Here is a 16,572-nt window from a genome sequence, read left to right on the forward strand (position 1 = left end):
CACTGCAGTGGGAACCCTGGCGCTGCACTGGCATGGGAAAGACTGCAGCTTTGATCTGGATGCCCTGACGTCAGACCGGATTTGCTACCCATCCAGGAATAGAACACCAACTAGATCTGCAATAAAGTCCTTTTCTGCCTAAGATGGCCAGAAGCAATTTCTCCAGTTTGTAACTAAACCCTAAATGACATTTGATGCATTAGGTACTGATTTTTCCCTTAAGTTTTGTGCACATGTATTTTTTCCTCTGCATTTCATTGCTATCTCCTCCAAACCAATTACTACAGTGTGAAGCCTCCTTGGATGTAGGCATTTTCCAGTTCATGCTATATGCTGTCATCAAACTTTTTTTTTTTTTTTTCGGTGAGAGGAGGAGAGATAATGAGATAAGACTCCCACATGCGTCCCGACCAGTATCTACCCATCAACCCTGTCTAGGACTGATGCTCCAGTACTGAGCTATTTTTTAGCACCTGAGACTGATGCTCAGACCAACCGAGCCATCCTTAGTGCCCAGGACCACACTCGAACCAATTGAGCCACTGGCTGTGGGAGGGGAAGAGGGAGAGGAAGGGGAGGAAGGGGTGGGGTGGAGAAGCAGATGGTCATTTCTCCTGTGTGCCCTGAGTAGGAACTGAACCTGGGACGTCCATACACTGGGCCAACACCGTATCCACTGAGCTACCGGCCAGGACCAAAGTAAACTCTTAAAACACCACTCTTAGTGATGCCAGTCCATCCCTGCTCCAATGCCTGGCTTTAAAGGTCCCCCATGCTTTGGCTGTAACCACACTGTACACTGGTCTAACATGTTCTATCCTGTTTTCCCTCAGCCATCCAGGAAGAACAGTGCCAGATTATTATATAAGATGGCTTTTTGGAATGTGTGAGGAGGGGATGTGTAGGTGTGGGGAATGGGTGGACAGGGAAAACATTACGTTAAAATATACACAGTACATATTATAAATCATAGCCTTATTTCAGTAATAGTAAGATAGGAAAAAATGTGCCTCTGATAATCATGATAATATGACATATCTCTAAACCCCAAATAGAGCATGGCTGCAGTGAATACATATTATTTCTCAATAATCACGTATCAATTTTTTCCCTCTTTATGTCAATGAAAAATTGTATTGCCCTTATAATTAATTTGATGACTATAAATTAATTTTAATAGCCAAGACAGGTTTACCTAACTCTATCAGACAAATCAATTCACAAAAAAGAATGACATTCATGCTGGTCTACACCTAGAACTGTATTTCATACGTATGTCAATTTTAGAATGTCCAAATTTACAGATTCAAGTAGACTGCTAAATTTTTGCTGACTTTCAGGTAAACACAAATAAAGAATTTTAACAATTACTAACATTACCAGCTAGATACAATTTTTAGAAGATTTTAAAAAACAAGTTTGTGCCTATAAACTAACATATGCAATGGAAATCAGCAGTAAGATGAGTTTGTTTTGTGGCTCACAGCCTGGCAGTTTCTCTCTCCCCGTGGCCCTCCTCTGCCCCCTCCACCCAGCCCCCCTCCCTCTGGCCGTCACCACACTGTTGTCTGTGTCTGTGTTATGTACATGTTTTTTGCTTAATCCCTTCACCTCCTTTCACCCAGCCCCCTCCCCCCTCCCTTCTGACAGCTGTCAGTCTGCTCTGTGTGTCCAGTCTGCTCTGTTTCTGTTTTGTTCCTCAGTTTACTTTGCTCATTAGATTCTACATATAACTGAGATCATGAGTGTTTTGTTTTTCTCTGACTGGTTTAATATGAAAGAATGTTTTCCTAGAACTCACACATTGTTATCCCCTTGGCTCCTGGTGTGGTATGTCCGCCTTCCTGCAGTCTTCCCGTTCCTTAACTCCACAGCAGGCAGTTCTTTGAAATAACAGCAAAACTGTTCAATGTTACTATTTAAAAAGAAAAAGAAGAAAATTATTTTTTTTAATTTATTAGGATTGCAAAGAAAATTCTATGAAAACCTACATGTGGATTTTGAAAATGTGATCTACTTTAAATTATACTCAATGTAGTCTCTTGCATTGATTTCATTAAATTTCCACCTTTAGTCCAAGAAAACAGTATAAATAGATGACTTTGTAAAAATAAACAAAGATCTTAAAGCAAAGTCTCTATTCAGAAAATATAATCTCCCCTCCCCTATCTATCGGGAGTCACCATATCTTTCTTCACAGGGTGCTTGTTTCCAGGCGGGCAACAATTTCCTCAAAAACAAATCATGAAACCAAACATATTGTTGGTTTAGATATACTATACAGAGGAGCAAGAAGAATTCACTAGTGAGTAAAATTTCTTCTTTGAGAGAAACTGGATAAGCTTTAAGTACCCTTAAGGAGAGATCAAATACAGCTTCTGCTCCTTATTAGCAAGGTGGCCCTTAGGAAGATAATTTATTCTGACCTTTGATGACTCATTATAATCTAAAAGTACACAACTTTCAAAATAATTTGTTCTATCCAACTTAGGCTAGCCTTCTTGGTCATTTTATTTTTCCTGCTTATCTTACATTCTGAAGATCTTCTAAACCCAACCTTATGACCACACTTAAAATTCACCTAATGATTCAAATAAGTTTTCTGAACAAGGTTCCCTGTAGCTCAGGAGTCTGCAAACTATAGCCCACACACCATCTCTGGCCCTGGGCCAGTGAACTTTAACACTTATAAAAAGCTGTTTAAAAAGGGGGGAGTAGGTGGGGAGAGGAAAGAAGAACATGTGGGAGACTGTGTGTAGCATGCAAAGATTAAAAATATTTATTTAATCTGGCCTTCTACAGAAAAAGTTTGCTGGCCTCTGCTCTGGCCTATTCAAGTAAGAAATAAGTAACAGCTAGCAGTTATTTAATGCTAGGTACTTTTCTAATAAACACTTTATATAGATTATATTATTTAATCATCCCAACTCCCCAGTGAGGCAGACCTATTATCCCCAATTTTACTGATGAGAAAACTCAGGAACTGAGGTAACTTGCCCAAGCCATCTGACTATAGTCTGCCCAAGGATCTGACCCACAGCCTTTGCTCTTAGCCATTCTACTAGAAACTAACATGAGATACCTCAGCTCTGCCCGCCACATTACCTGAGTGACTGAAGGATGGCATTCATGAAACACGTGTTACCCAAATTCCGAAGGCCTGTGGCACAGATGGCAGCGGTGCTTCCCTGTAAAATGGGACAAGAAGAGGCCATCAGTAATGCCAAGAGAAAGCCGACTGTTTCACACATATAAGCAAAGCAAAGGCCTATATGTCAAACTAGCATCAAGCCAATTTGGAATGGGTCCTTTTCTGTCCAATCAATACTTCAAACTCTGTTTATATTCTCTGTATAAATGTCTAGGTATGTCTAGAAGGTTGTTTCAGATCCTGGGATTGTTCTAAATGGGAGTATCTTATGGAAGCTTATGAGGAAATCAGCCTCAGTAAGTACCATGCAATACACAATGCAAAAACCTGGAAGATCCTTAAAAGAAAGATTAAGACTTAAAAGAGTCTATTAAAACTACTACAGCCTGACCAGGCAGTGGCACAGTGGATAGAGCGTCGGACTGGGATGCGGAAGGACCCAGGTTCGAGACCCCGGGGTTGCCAGCTTGAGTGCAGGTTCATCTGGCTTGCGCATAAAAAAAGCTCACTAGCATGGACCCAAGGTCACTGACTCAAGCGGGGGGTTACTTGGTCTGCTGAAGGCCCGTGGTCATGGCACATATGAGAAAGCAATCAATGAACAACTAAGGTGTCACAGCGAAAAACTGATGATTGATGCTTCTCATCTCTCTCCGTTCCTGTCTGTCTGTCCCTATCTATTCCTCTATCTGACTCTCTCTGTCCCTATAAAAAATAAAAAAAAATAAAAAAAACTACTACAAATTTGAAAAAATATAAATTTATACAGCCCAAGTATTCATCACCAAACATCTAACTCTAAGCCATGCACAGATGACCAATAGATGTTTCTCTAGCAATGGAATATCAATCTTAAAAAAACTACCTAAAGTTCCCTTAAACTAAAGCTTGGTTTTCTGATTAGATCTACAAATACACCTGATGTCTGAATACTACACCGGAACACTGAAAGTGAATCTACCAATCCAACTCAAAGCATCTCTGCCCATAATTCAGATGGCCAGCTCTTTCTTCAACAGAATCATGACACTTTAAGAGTGTGTCTAGCCTGATTGATGGTATCACAATGGTTAAAGCATCAACCTACAACACTGAAGTCCCAGGTTCAAAATCCGGAGGTTGCTGGCTTGAGTGCAGGCTAATCTGGCTTGAGTGCATGTCACCAACTTGAGTGCAGGGTCATCAACATGATCCCAAGGTTGCTAGCTAGAGCCCAAGGTTGCTGGCTTGAGCCCAAAGCTCACTGACTTGAAGCCCAAGGTCAGTGACTTGAGCAAGGGGTCACTGGCTCAGCTTGAGCCCCTCCCCAGTCAAGGCACATATGAGAAACAATCAATGAACAATTAAAGTGCCCTAGTTACAAGTTAATGCTTCTCATCTCTCTTCCTTCCTGTCTCTCTCTCTCTCTCTCTCTCTCTTTTTTAAAAAAGTGTCTATACATAGCTAGCATTAGAGTACAGAAGTAGATGCAGGGCAAAATTATTAAAATAGCTCATGATTTTTAGATTTTGCTAATCCATTAATGGCTCATAAATTTGGTAACAAATGGTTACCAGAATGAGAAAAGCATATTCTTTTATGGTAAAGTTATAGTAATGAAGTCCTAAAAAATAAAATGCCAATAATTCAGACCCACAGATTTTGCACTAGGGACCTTTAATAAAAAGCAAGGATCTTTGGATCCTACAGAAACATGGTAATAAGGTACATGGGTAGGCGTTAAGAACAAATGCTTGCTTTGGGGTGAGCACACAGTACAGTATACAGATGATGTATTATGAATTGTACCCCTGAAGCTTATAATTTTATTAACCAATGTTAATAAATTCAATAAAATCAATAAAAATCAATCAATCAATAAAGAGTGAATGCTTGCTAGGCAGAGGAATCGAGCGAGCTGGAATTCTGCTGGAAGAGAGGCACTGACAGGTGACTCACTGGGGTATTCAGCCGCATCAAGAATCACTAGTCCAAGCGGCAAGCATTTTGTAAAATATTCCAAATCCATGGTATATACTTATAAAATTTATAAGGAGCGACATTAATGTTAAAGTTGTAATAAAGCAGTGACTAGATCTCAACCAATTCTTATATTTAAATAAATTTTAATTACTTACATTCACTTTTAACAACTTGCTGTTTAGTGATGAGTTTTCCAAAAGTTTTCTTTTCCTATGCCTGTCAGCTGTGAAAGCTGAGCTATTAAAACACAAACAAGACAGTCAAAAGACATGAACACAAACAGACTACATAGCAGGTTTGAGAATAAACTTGACTCTTCTACGTGTCAGGTCTAGAGCCCTGCCTGGCTGCTTAGGCAGGCTAGGAAATGACCTGTTAGGGCCACTGTGGCCCAAAAGTATTGGAGTAACTGAGGAGTTCCACCTCCCTTGAAAATCCCCACCTGCTCCTTCTGCAAGGTGAAACAGAAAGCTGCCACCACCAGGTGCTTCCAAGGAAAGTTGGCCAGGTAGATAAAGCCTGTGAGACTATCCCTCTCTTCCACCACTGTATCAGCCTAATCAATCGTGAAGCTTCAAAAATGAGAACGCCCATTCCTCATAACACAAAAAACCCTGGTGTGACATGATTATTCTGAGATTCATCAGTCAGTCTCAAACACTGTGCTACTCCTTTCTTAATTCTGATAACGGTATCATGTTTTGTTCATTTGTCATAATAGGGTTACGAAATAATCTGAGTTTGTGAAATGATAAACAAATTATAGGCACATATAAATTCATTTGATCCAGCTATGATACAAAAAAATCTAAAACAAATCTTAATTAGCACAGAAAATCTGAATTAAAATGATTTAATTTTTTCTTGATGAAAGAGGTATTTTGCTTAAAATGTATCAGAAAGCAATCCTCTCTTCAAAAGCATCAGTTTAAAATTATTATGTATCAGGAGAACTGATCTAAAAGAGGTAAAATGATCATTGAACAATATAGACTTTTAAGTTTGCCAATTCTTTCCCATATTCCAAAACTACTAGACTAATCCATAGTAAATACATAATTATTTCTCTTTCCAGAATTTCCAGATAAGGAATGTCTTTGGAGCATCAGCTCTAATAACAGTCAGTTGCTTCAATTCTAAAAATACTCATAGAAAACATATCTTCAGAACTGTATGTCCCCCTCAGTGTAGAGGTGACTACAAGGTAAGAAGAGGCCAGTTTTGTACATTAAGTTATTCTTTCAAATTCTAGAAGTAAAGAAGTTGAATCACAAGCATAGTGTATATAGTACTTAGTAATTGCCTAATAGTTAACTTTTAGTTTTAACCTACACAAAGCATTTAATTTTTAAAAATAAGTTATTAAAAATTTAACATCAGTGAATCTCAAAATGGCAGAATCCTCTAGATCCACACTAACATGGTAGTCACTCAGTACATGCGGCTACATATATTTTAATAAATTAAATAAAATTTAAAATTCAGTTCTTCAATCACATTAGCCACTTTTCAAGTACTCAATAGCCACACGTGGCTAGTGGATACCATACTGGACAGCACAGATTATAGGACATCTCCTTTACTTCAGAAAGTTCTATTTTACAGTGCTATTCTAAAGAATATGCAGAAAAGTCTCAAGTTAAGTAAAACATGTATGTAATCAGTTCTTAAATTGTAGCTTCTACTATAGATCACGGTCTATGTTTGAAAAACCTAAAAATGAACTTAGGTAATGTTTTTCAACATGGGAAATGGATTGCAAAGTAGATTTTTCACTGGGGCCCAGCAGAAGTGTAGACAAGGTGGTCTGTAAAATCTTTTACCTGGTGGAGTGGTCAATGGGAATAAAAGATTTGGGAACTGCATAAACATATGCAGATTCTTGAATGTTGCCCTCTTTTCCCTTTGACTTAGTTCTGATGAACTTACTTGGGATTAGATGATAGCCTTTTCTTGGAGAAAAAAATATTCTGGTAGCTACTCCTTTTTTTTTTTTTTTTTTTTTTTTTCATTTTTCTGAAGCTGGAAACGGGGATAGACAGTCAGACAGACTCCCGCATGCGCCCGACCGGGATCCACCCGGCACGCCCACCAGGGGCGGTGCTCTGCCCCCCAGGGGGCGATGCTCTGCCCATTCTGGGCGTCGCCATATTGCGACCAGAGCCACTCTAGCGCCTGAGGCAGAGGCCACAGAGCCATGCCCAGCGCCCGGGCCATCTTTGCTCCAATGGAGCCTTGGCTGCGGGAGGGGAAGAGAGAGACAGAGAGGAAAGCGCGGCGGAGGGGTGGAGAAGCAAATGGGCGCTTCTCCTATGTGCCCTGGCCGGGAATCGAACCCGGGTCCTCCGCACGCTAGGCCGACGCTCTACCGCTGAGCCAACCGGCCAGGGCGCTACTCACTTCTATAACAAAGAACCAATGTAGTAAGATCTTTACAATGACATGACCACACCAAAGAGTGATATTACATAAATTACTGCAGGAATCTCCTATTTCATAGTTAACTGAGACAATTTCAGACAAAATTATTTTGGATCTGTGTGTCATCTTAGATAGGGCTCTTTGTTCAAATTAAAAGGGAGGAGTCCTGACTGGTTAGCTCAGTAGGTTAGAGCATTGTCCAAAAACACCAAGGTTGTGGGTTTCACCCTGGGTCAAGGCGCATGCAGGAAGTAACCAACTGAAGCACAAATAAAGTGGAATAACAAATGGATGTTTCTCTCTCTCTTTCCCTCCTTCTCCCACTCTTCTCTCTGTCTCTCTAAAAATCAACCAATAATATATATATATATATATATGGAAGTGCTTTGAAAAAGGAAAAAGCCAAAAAAAAGATGCCAAACCAAAAAATACTTAAATCCAAAGTGCTTTAATTAGTTTACATTTTAAAGAAATCAATTCTTCCCTTATCAGCTTTATAATCTATTTAGTCAAAGAGACATGCACACAGCCTTTGGTTAACCAAAGTTACACAAAGTTTCACTTGAACTTCAGTTATTTCCTCTCCATACACAATTTCAAAATATTCTATTGGCACTACATTTAAGTTTGTTTTTGTATGTTCTCACAATACCTTTTATACATCAACTGTCAAAATAAATTAGATGGCACTTGATGATGGGGGGGTTATTTACAAAAATTTCACTCGAGTCAGCAGTCATTCAAGGGCTATGCTTCTAGCTACTGCAGCTTCAAAGGCACTGCTACTTGGGTTTCTGTTTAACTGCTTGAATTTTGGGTCCAGTCAGTTTTATCTGAATGGCCTATGTGGCTACAGCAAGAAAATTCTATTCACATAAATACTTTTCTTTATGATGATATCACAAAAACATTTCACAGCTTCTTGTAATTTCAAGTGATATATATGGCTCCTAACAAAAAATGAAAAGAAGAAACTAGGATATTATGCTATCACATAGACGCAAAAGTGGACAACATAATTAAACCTACCTTCCCTTAAAGAGAATGCATACATTTTTAGTGCTCTAAGAAGACCTCATAATACATTTGAAAAGGATTTTCTAATATCAAAGTTAACTCTATAATGATTTCATATTGTCTTTGGCCCTTTTCTTGTACCCCCAAAGTTCCCTCTGCAAATAAATCATGTAGCTTACAAGTTGGTGGGTTGTAACTAAAATACAGTCCCTGGGGCCCTTGGATAATGGTTTATGACAAATATTAAATGAAATAAATGCTGAAATATGTCCATGAACTATGGGCAGAGTTTCAGATAATCAAAGCCAAAGCTTCTTTTATTAACATTTCAATCACACTAAAAACATGGAGTTAGGGAACTCATTAACAAAATTCCCACTCAAAAATTCAAAAAGACCCCTTAACCCCAATCTGTCTTCTTTTTTCCCCAAGGCCTCTTACTTACTTTTCCAAGTTCTGTAAGTGTTCTCTGACTTTCTGTACCAGGCCCAGCTTGGTGTCATTAACCACAAAATCATCACAGCGATAACTGCAAGAAAAATATTCATCAGTGTGTGTAAAGAGCTTGAGGAAACCACAGTAATGAAATCACTAAAAGGCCTGGCTGCTGCCAAGACGATCACATGGCTCCACAGGCAGTTACTGCTGGTGGTGAGTTTAAAGAGGACTTGGAATCCACAATGGAATGTTTTTTATGAATCTTTTAAAAAAGCCACGTAGGCAATGAACGCTAGTTTCTTTTCACATTTTTATTCAAAAGTTTAATTCCTCCTTCAAAAATGAAATAAGCTGATACATGTAATACATTCTTTTTAGAGGTACAAAATACCTGGAAAATGAAATTAAAAGCACCAATTCTATTCACAAAGCTTTAAGGTGATACTTCCCAACTGGAATTAATGGGGAAATTTGGGAGAGGAAAGATTTAAAGAAAAGCAGGGAAAAGGTAACTAAACTGTAGAAATAGTTGAATAAAAACATTAAAAATAAAGTTATAAATTTTAAATATAATTTAAGTAAAATAACTTGGATTCATACGGTTGAGAAGAATTGAATCTTTTCATTCTGAGGTGCTAGAAAACAAAAGTATAAAACAGTGGCTACATATTTTAAAAATTTGGTAACTGCTTTGAGGAAAGATGTTTAAGGTTTTCAAAAATAATACTGTGTGTGTTCACCTGCACGCTTCAGTAAGTCAATAAATAAGCAGATAATATAAGGAATCTCACATAATTAACTTGTACATTAGCTCAACTTTTTTTCCTGGGATAAGGCCAATTTTAACAAAAGCAACTTACAAGCTAGTACCAATACAGTCTTTGAATAGCAGCAGCTTTTCATAAAACCACTTACTATAACTACCAAAGAATAATAACAGTAACACTGCCATTCTTAGCAAACACAAATCTGAATGCATAGCAATTAGCAAAAATTAGGTCATCTCTAGCAGAATCCAAAAACCGTTTCTTCCATATCTGAAACCAACCTATAAAAAACTGAAGAGAATGGGGGAAAGAAACTGAAAAAAAAAAAAACACCACACACTAAAGCATGGCTTGTCTTTTATCAGAAGTAAAATTTTAACTGAATGTTTTTGAAAACTTTAAAATATTATATATGTAATGATCTACCCCCCCCCCATTAATTGACTACCTAATGTACTGTCATTCAAGTGTCTCTATTCTCCAAGTTCCCGTGGTTAAACACTTCTGCAAATAACAAAAGCCAACTTTTACATCCTAGACTGTTTCTCTATGATCAAATACCAGCAATGCAGGAGAAAAATTACTGATCAGTTTTATGAAAAATATGTAAAGGAACTAAACAAGTGAAGAGTTTTAATTCTTTGCTTTCTCTCAGTATATATATCAATATTAAGAGGTGACAGTCAAATCTACTGTCTAAATTTGGGCTTAACGAACTTGGTTCTTCCATGAACCTTTAGCATTCACTGAAGAAGGAAATGCATTGTTACTATAATTCTTCCAACATTTTTATTTTGTTTGCGTATATTTATACATGTATTTCAGACAAATCAATAACCTGTTCAAAACAAAAACAACTCCAAATGTTGCTAGTGTTCATCGGGTAAATGAAGTCTAAGGGGAAATTTAGATTACCTTTCATGTACTGACGGGATGTCCTCCTACCTAATTGAAAAGTGAACCCCTTAACCTCCAGAAAAAGTGGTTGCTTTGTCTAAAGAAACACTGTTTCAAATGAAATTAAATAGCTGGTATTCTTATTAAAGTAATTCTTTTTCATGTGACATGGATTCAGACTGGGATATAAAACTACATCTGTTAAAGTAACATTTTCACATATGGAAATACAGACTTATCTGTGGCCTTGTGTGTTCCAACTAATCTTAGGTCTAGCTGTTGTCATCTCTCTAAACTGATCATTAAGGTGATTAAGTTGCTGTAGACTCTAGAGCTTTGCTAATATGGCTAATGCAACTGAGGAACTGAATTTTAATTGTTTAAAATTGTAATTGATATAAAATTTAACTTAACAACTAAAGCAGTATAAAATATTTGTCTATTAAACACAATTTTATTGTTTTGGTAAAACTATATTTTACTTTTACTATATCACATAATATGTATTACAGTGCAAGTAATGGGTGCATGTCATTTCTAGCATTATATACATAAGCAGATCACCAATCTAGTTTATGTCAACTGAATGATTCAGTTATTTTTCTATGCAACAATGCAGCACTGTAATGTGTTTGTTTGAATATTTTACGCACACAGCATACATTATAGTGATACTATGTAAATCACAATTGGTAGTAAAATTGAAATACTGTACTATTTTAACTGCAATATAGATTATTTGTCTAGCTTAAAAATTAAGAATGAAATATTTTTTTGCCCTGGCCAAGTAGTTCTGTTGGTTAAAGTATCGATCCAATACCCCAAGGTTGCAGGTTCAATCTCTGCTCCAGGCAGACAAGAATCAACCAATGAATGCATAAATAAGTGGAACAACAAATCAATGTCTGTCTCTCTCTCTCTTTTCCCCCTTTCCTCCCTCTCTAATATCAATAAATAAAATATTTTTTAAACTTTCAAATGAAGACAGACTAATGAGGCAGAATTAAATGAAGAAGGTATGCCACAAATTTCACAAACAATGGGAATTATGATTTGCAACAGCAGAGTAAAAGAAATCAGTTATGTAAAAAAAAGGTTTTAAGATAATAAACAATATTAAGAGTCATTTTCAGCCTGATCTGTGCTGGTGCAGTGGATAAAGTGTCAACCTGGAACACTGAAGTCATCCAGTTAAAAGCCCCGGGCTTGCCCGGTCAAGAGAAGCAACTACTATGAGTTGATACTTCCTATTCCCCCCACCCCCATTTATCTATCTCTCTCTCTCTTCTCTCTCTCTGCCTCCTCTCTCAAAAATCAATAAAATAAAATAATTTTTTAAAAAGTCATTTTTGGTAAATGCATATTAATTTAATAAGTTACCTCTCAACAGACCAAAAAAAATAAAATCAATCACAATCAATGGAATCAGAATGAAATGTACTTTTTTTTTTTTTTCTGTATTTTTCTGAAGCTGGAAACAGGGAGAGACAGTCAGACAGACTCCCGCATGCGCCCGACGGGATCCACCCGGCACGCCCACCAGGGGGCGACGCTCTGCCCACCAGGGGGCGATGCTCTGCCCCTCTGGGGCGTTGCTCTGTCGCGACCAAAGCCACTCTAGCGCCTGGGGCAGAGGCCAAGGAGCCATCCCCAGCGCCCGGGCCATCTTTGCTCCAATGGAGCCTCTCTGCGGGAAGGGAAGAGAGAGACAGAGAGGAAGGAGAGGGGGAGGGGTGGAGAGGCAGATGGGCGCTTCTCCTGTGTGCCCTGGCCGGGAATCGAACCCAGGACTTCTGCACGCCAGGCCGATGCTCTACCACTGAGCCAACCGGCCAGGGCCGAAATGTACTTTTAAAAATGATTAAAAAATTTGAGCTTGTAATTTTGGCCAATTATAAAATGGCTTGTATTCTTCTATGATAGAAGGAAAAATTTTTAGATGGGAAGATGAAAAATTTATTATTCCAGGCCTCGGCCAGTTGGCTCAGCGGTAAGCGTTGGCCCGGTGTGTGGAAGTCCCTGGTTCAATTCCCAGCCAGGGCACACAGGAGAAGCGCCCCATCTGCTTCTCCACCCTTCCCCCTCTGCTTCCTATCTCTCTCTTCCCATTTCGCAGCCAAGGCTCCATTGGAGCAAAGTTAGCCCAGGCGCTGAGGATGGCTCCATGGCCTCTGCCTCAGGCACTAGAATGGCTCCAGCCAAACAGAGCAATGCCCCAAATGGGCAGAGCATCGCCCCCTGGTGGGAATGCCCAGTGGATCCTGGTAGGGCCTATGCGGGAGTCAGTCTGACTGCTTCCCCGCTTCTAACTTTGGGGAAAAAAAAAATCATTATTCCAGTTAAGGGAATTATGTTTAAAAATTTGAGGAAAAGATCAAAAAGGATAATTTCCCCAAAGTGAAAGATCTTCAATTGACACACCAAGCAATTGTCAGTGAATAAAAGACTTTTCTAACAATACTAAAGATCAATTTAATATTTCAAAAATTATAAGTACAGGTACTTTAATTTTTTAGCTTTAGATGAATTTTATAAGATAAGAGATACTGTGGCTAATTAATACTTTGGTTATATTCTGCCTCAAATGACTTCCTTTTTTCTTTTTTTTTTCTTTTTTTGAGGGGGGGGGAGAGGGAGAGAGAGAGAGAGAGAGAGAGAGAGAGAGAGAGGCATCAAGTCATTGCTCCACTTAGTTGTACAATGATTACTTCTCATATATTCCTTACTGGAAAACAAACCAGTGACCTTGGGGTTGACCTGGCAACCCCAGGCTCGAGCTGGCAACCTTGGGATCTTGTCAGCCACCCTGGAATTGAGCCCATGATCCTCTGCTCAAGCTGGGGTCTCCAGGCCTGAACTAGTAACCTCAGGTTTCGAACTGGCAACCTCAGCACTCTGGGTTGACGCTCTATCCCCTGCAATGCCACTGGTCAGGCAAATGACTTCCAAATTTACAAAGTAATGTCTTCATCCATTTGCAACCTTAGAAGTAATTGATCTCATGCTGCAAGTATTTTTTAATTTTTTGCATCTGTTACTTTCAGCTAGATAGAAAAATGTTTCCTATCAAGACAGACAATGTGCCAGATATGTGAGATCAAAATTTGGGTTTTATAGAATTATTTCTCTTTTATATTTGTTCCACTGCATGACAACATAATGAAAATATTCATGCTCTGAAGTAGACTGTATCATGGATACAGTTATTAGAGTTGTTCAGCATATATGTGTAAATGCTATGAGTCATCACATCCAGTTTATTATGGAACTGCTAAAAGAAATAGAAGATAATGAATTTAATGACCACATGTTCTTTGCCAATGGTTTATTACTTGAGTCACTGCATGGAAGAGTTTTACAAAGATGTACTGTACTGCTAACTCTAAATTCAAGATTGTCCTGAAACAAATGAAAACACTTGCCAATATTCAATAGGCAAGGAGAAAACATCACAGTGTAATTTACATTTTCTCACCTATATCACAGTTCACATATATGAGCTAAATTATAAAACCCAAGGAGAGAAAAAAGTTTATTTATGACCTAGCTAGACAAGTACAAGAATTTATGTTAAAAATTAAACTATTCATAACATAAATCAATAATATTACATATTTTTCAATGTAAATATATAGAATATTTTAATTGTAATAGCATTAAGTAAATTGGCTGTGAAATCTAGGAGGAAAATTCAAGAATGCTTTGTTGATATGGATAGATTTAGAGTTGATTTTCAGTTTATAAACACACCTTTAATTTGATATTGATATGCTGAGTTGTGACAAGTTAATTAACTTAGGTGTAGTTTTGAAACTGATCTGTTTTTGCTTCAGTCAGTCAAATCAATTGTTCTACAAAGATGAGTCAGTTTTGTCAATAGAGATGCAAATACAAAACAAATGTTTTTTATACTTATTGGAAAAATTTTACTAATAGTTTTTGGAATCTAGATTTTTAACTATAATGTTTATGACTCTAAATACAGATCAAGCATTTCTAACAAAAATTTAGCATCTGAATGGAAATGTGCTTTAAGTGTAAAGTATACACTAGGTCTTTGAAGGTTTCAGATAAAAATATATGCAAATTATCTCTAATAATTTTATATTGATTACTGGTTAACTAGGTTAAATAAAATATACAATTAAAATTAATTCACCCGATTCTGACTTCTCTTTTAATGCGGCTTAGAAAATTTTAAATTGCACATGTGACTTGGATTAATTTCTGTTGGACAGCTCTGCTAATCTAAAGGGTATCTTAGACATTGCTCTAATATTCTATAATACTACCCAATATCATAAAGAGGCAACAGATATAACTTTATTTGAACTATAAGATATCAATTTTATTTGGGCTGGATTTGTTTTTGATGGCTAAAATACTTTTAAGTTTCCACAACTGTCCCTATTTCTCAAGAGCCAATTTTCAAGTTCTTTTACAGTCACTAAGATGGACACTACTTCTAAGACTGTAACTTTTGTGCTGTCTGATTTTACCGGACTATCCTAATGTTATTTGTGATGATGATGAAGATGATGAAAGAAAAGCACCTGCTTCCACAAGTCAAAACTTCTAAGTGTGCCTGGCATGTGGTGGAGTACTGACAAATGCTAGTTTCCTTCCCTCCTGTAATCAGGAGGTGCCTCACAGCCCAAGTTTCTCCAATGCTCCCCTCCTAGGTTGATTTCTTCTTCCTCCCTGCCCCAGAGCTTAAAAGAAAAGTACCAGCAAAGGTAAGAATACATAACAATTTAAATGTTGTCTGGCTGTCTTAGTCTTTAGCTGTGCTTTCAAACTGGAAACTACCCCACTAATAATACTGGCATTAAAAAGTCCCAAGGCAAACACAAAGATTTAAAGTAAACAAATTCTAAAAATCTCTTCCTGGTTTACAATTGTGTTCATTTGGTCAGAACTATGCTTACCTATAACACTGAAAAAAACAATAAGCTGCTTTTCTTAGTATTCCCTTCAAGATTACACCAGAATAAGAACTACAAAAAAGTACATAACTTGTAGGTTGTCTTTTAGAAGCCTATTCTCTGAAACTTGAAATGTGTTTCCTGTTTTGAAATAGATATGGTTATAAACTATGGTTAAATGTCATAAAGTAAGAATACACCTGGTTCCCAAACTGTAGTTGAAATATTATCAAAGTTTCTACTCCCTTTTTTCTTCTACTATTGGCACTCAGAATTGTGACAGGAGAAAACTGAGCAGGGTTAAGGTAACTTGATTAGTACTTCACTAAGAGAGAAGGCCCAGGGCTCAGCATCTCTTCAGGTACATAGCATTTCATGTGTCTAACAAACGAAAGTCAAGAACTACCTGTATTAGATGACCAACTTTTAGGCTATTAAATTTATACTAACACAAGTTTTTATTTAGTGATTTTAGGTGATTCTTCAAGTAAGAATGGGCTTTACTTCTAACAAACGACTTGTCAAATAAGAAAACAGTTCACTTCTGTATTTATAAAAGAACTGTTTAAGAAAACTTAAGTCAGCCTGACCAGGCGGTGGCGCAGTGGATAGAGCGTCGGACTGGGATGAGGAGGACCCAGGTTCGAGACCCCAAGGTCGCCAGCTTGAGCGCGGGCTCATCTAGTTTGAGCAAAGCTCACCAGCTTGAACGCAAGGTCGCTGGCTCGAGCAAGGGGTTACTCAGTCTGCTGAAGGCCCGCGGTCAAGGCACATATGAGAAAGCAATCAATGAACAACTAAGGTGTTGCAACGCACAACGAAAAACTAATGATTGATGCTTCTCATCTCTCTGTTCCTGTCTGTCTGTCCCTGGCTATCCCTCTCTCTGACTCTTTCTCTGTCTCTGAAAAAAATAAAATAAAATAAAAATAAAAATTAGTCTCAAACCCAAATTCCTTGAGCCTAATATGATTTCAAATAATTTTAAGTTATT

At 37.8% G+C, this 16,572-nt stretch overlaps 1 protein-coding gene across 1 annotated transcript in view; it reads right to left on the minus strand.

Moving 5' to 3' along the window:
- USP3 (ubiquitin specific peptidase 3) overlaps positions 1 to 16,572 on the minus strand; it is a 111,137-nt gene that overhangs the window by 42,553 nt on the left and 52,012 nt on the right. The window contains exons 4-7 of the mRNA XM_066344295.1: positions 8,997 to 9,080; positions 5,269 to 5,350; positions 3,106 to 3,188; positions 1,802 to 1,915 (exon numbers count right to left, since the gene is read on the minus strand). Coding sequence (XP_066200392.1) covers positions 1,802 to 1,915; positions 3,106 to 3,188; positions 5,269 to 5,350; positions 8,997 to 9,080 — 363 coding nt within the window. The remainder of the gene's footprint in view (positions 1 to 1,801; positions 1,916 to 3,105; positions 3,189 to 5,268; positions 5,351 to 8,996; positions 9,081 to 16,572) is intronic.

Source organism: Saccopteryx leptura, chromosome 6, assembly GCF_036850995.1.
Source record: "Saccopteryx leptura isolate mSacLep1 chromosome 6, mSacLep1_pri_phased_curated, whole genome shotgun sequence".
NCBI classification, from domain to species: Eukaryota; Metazoa; Chordata; class Mammalia; order Chiroptera; family Emballonuridae; genus Saccopteryx; species Saccopteryx leptura.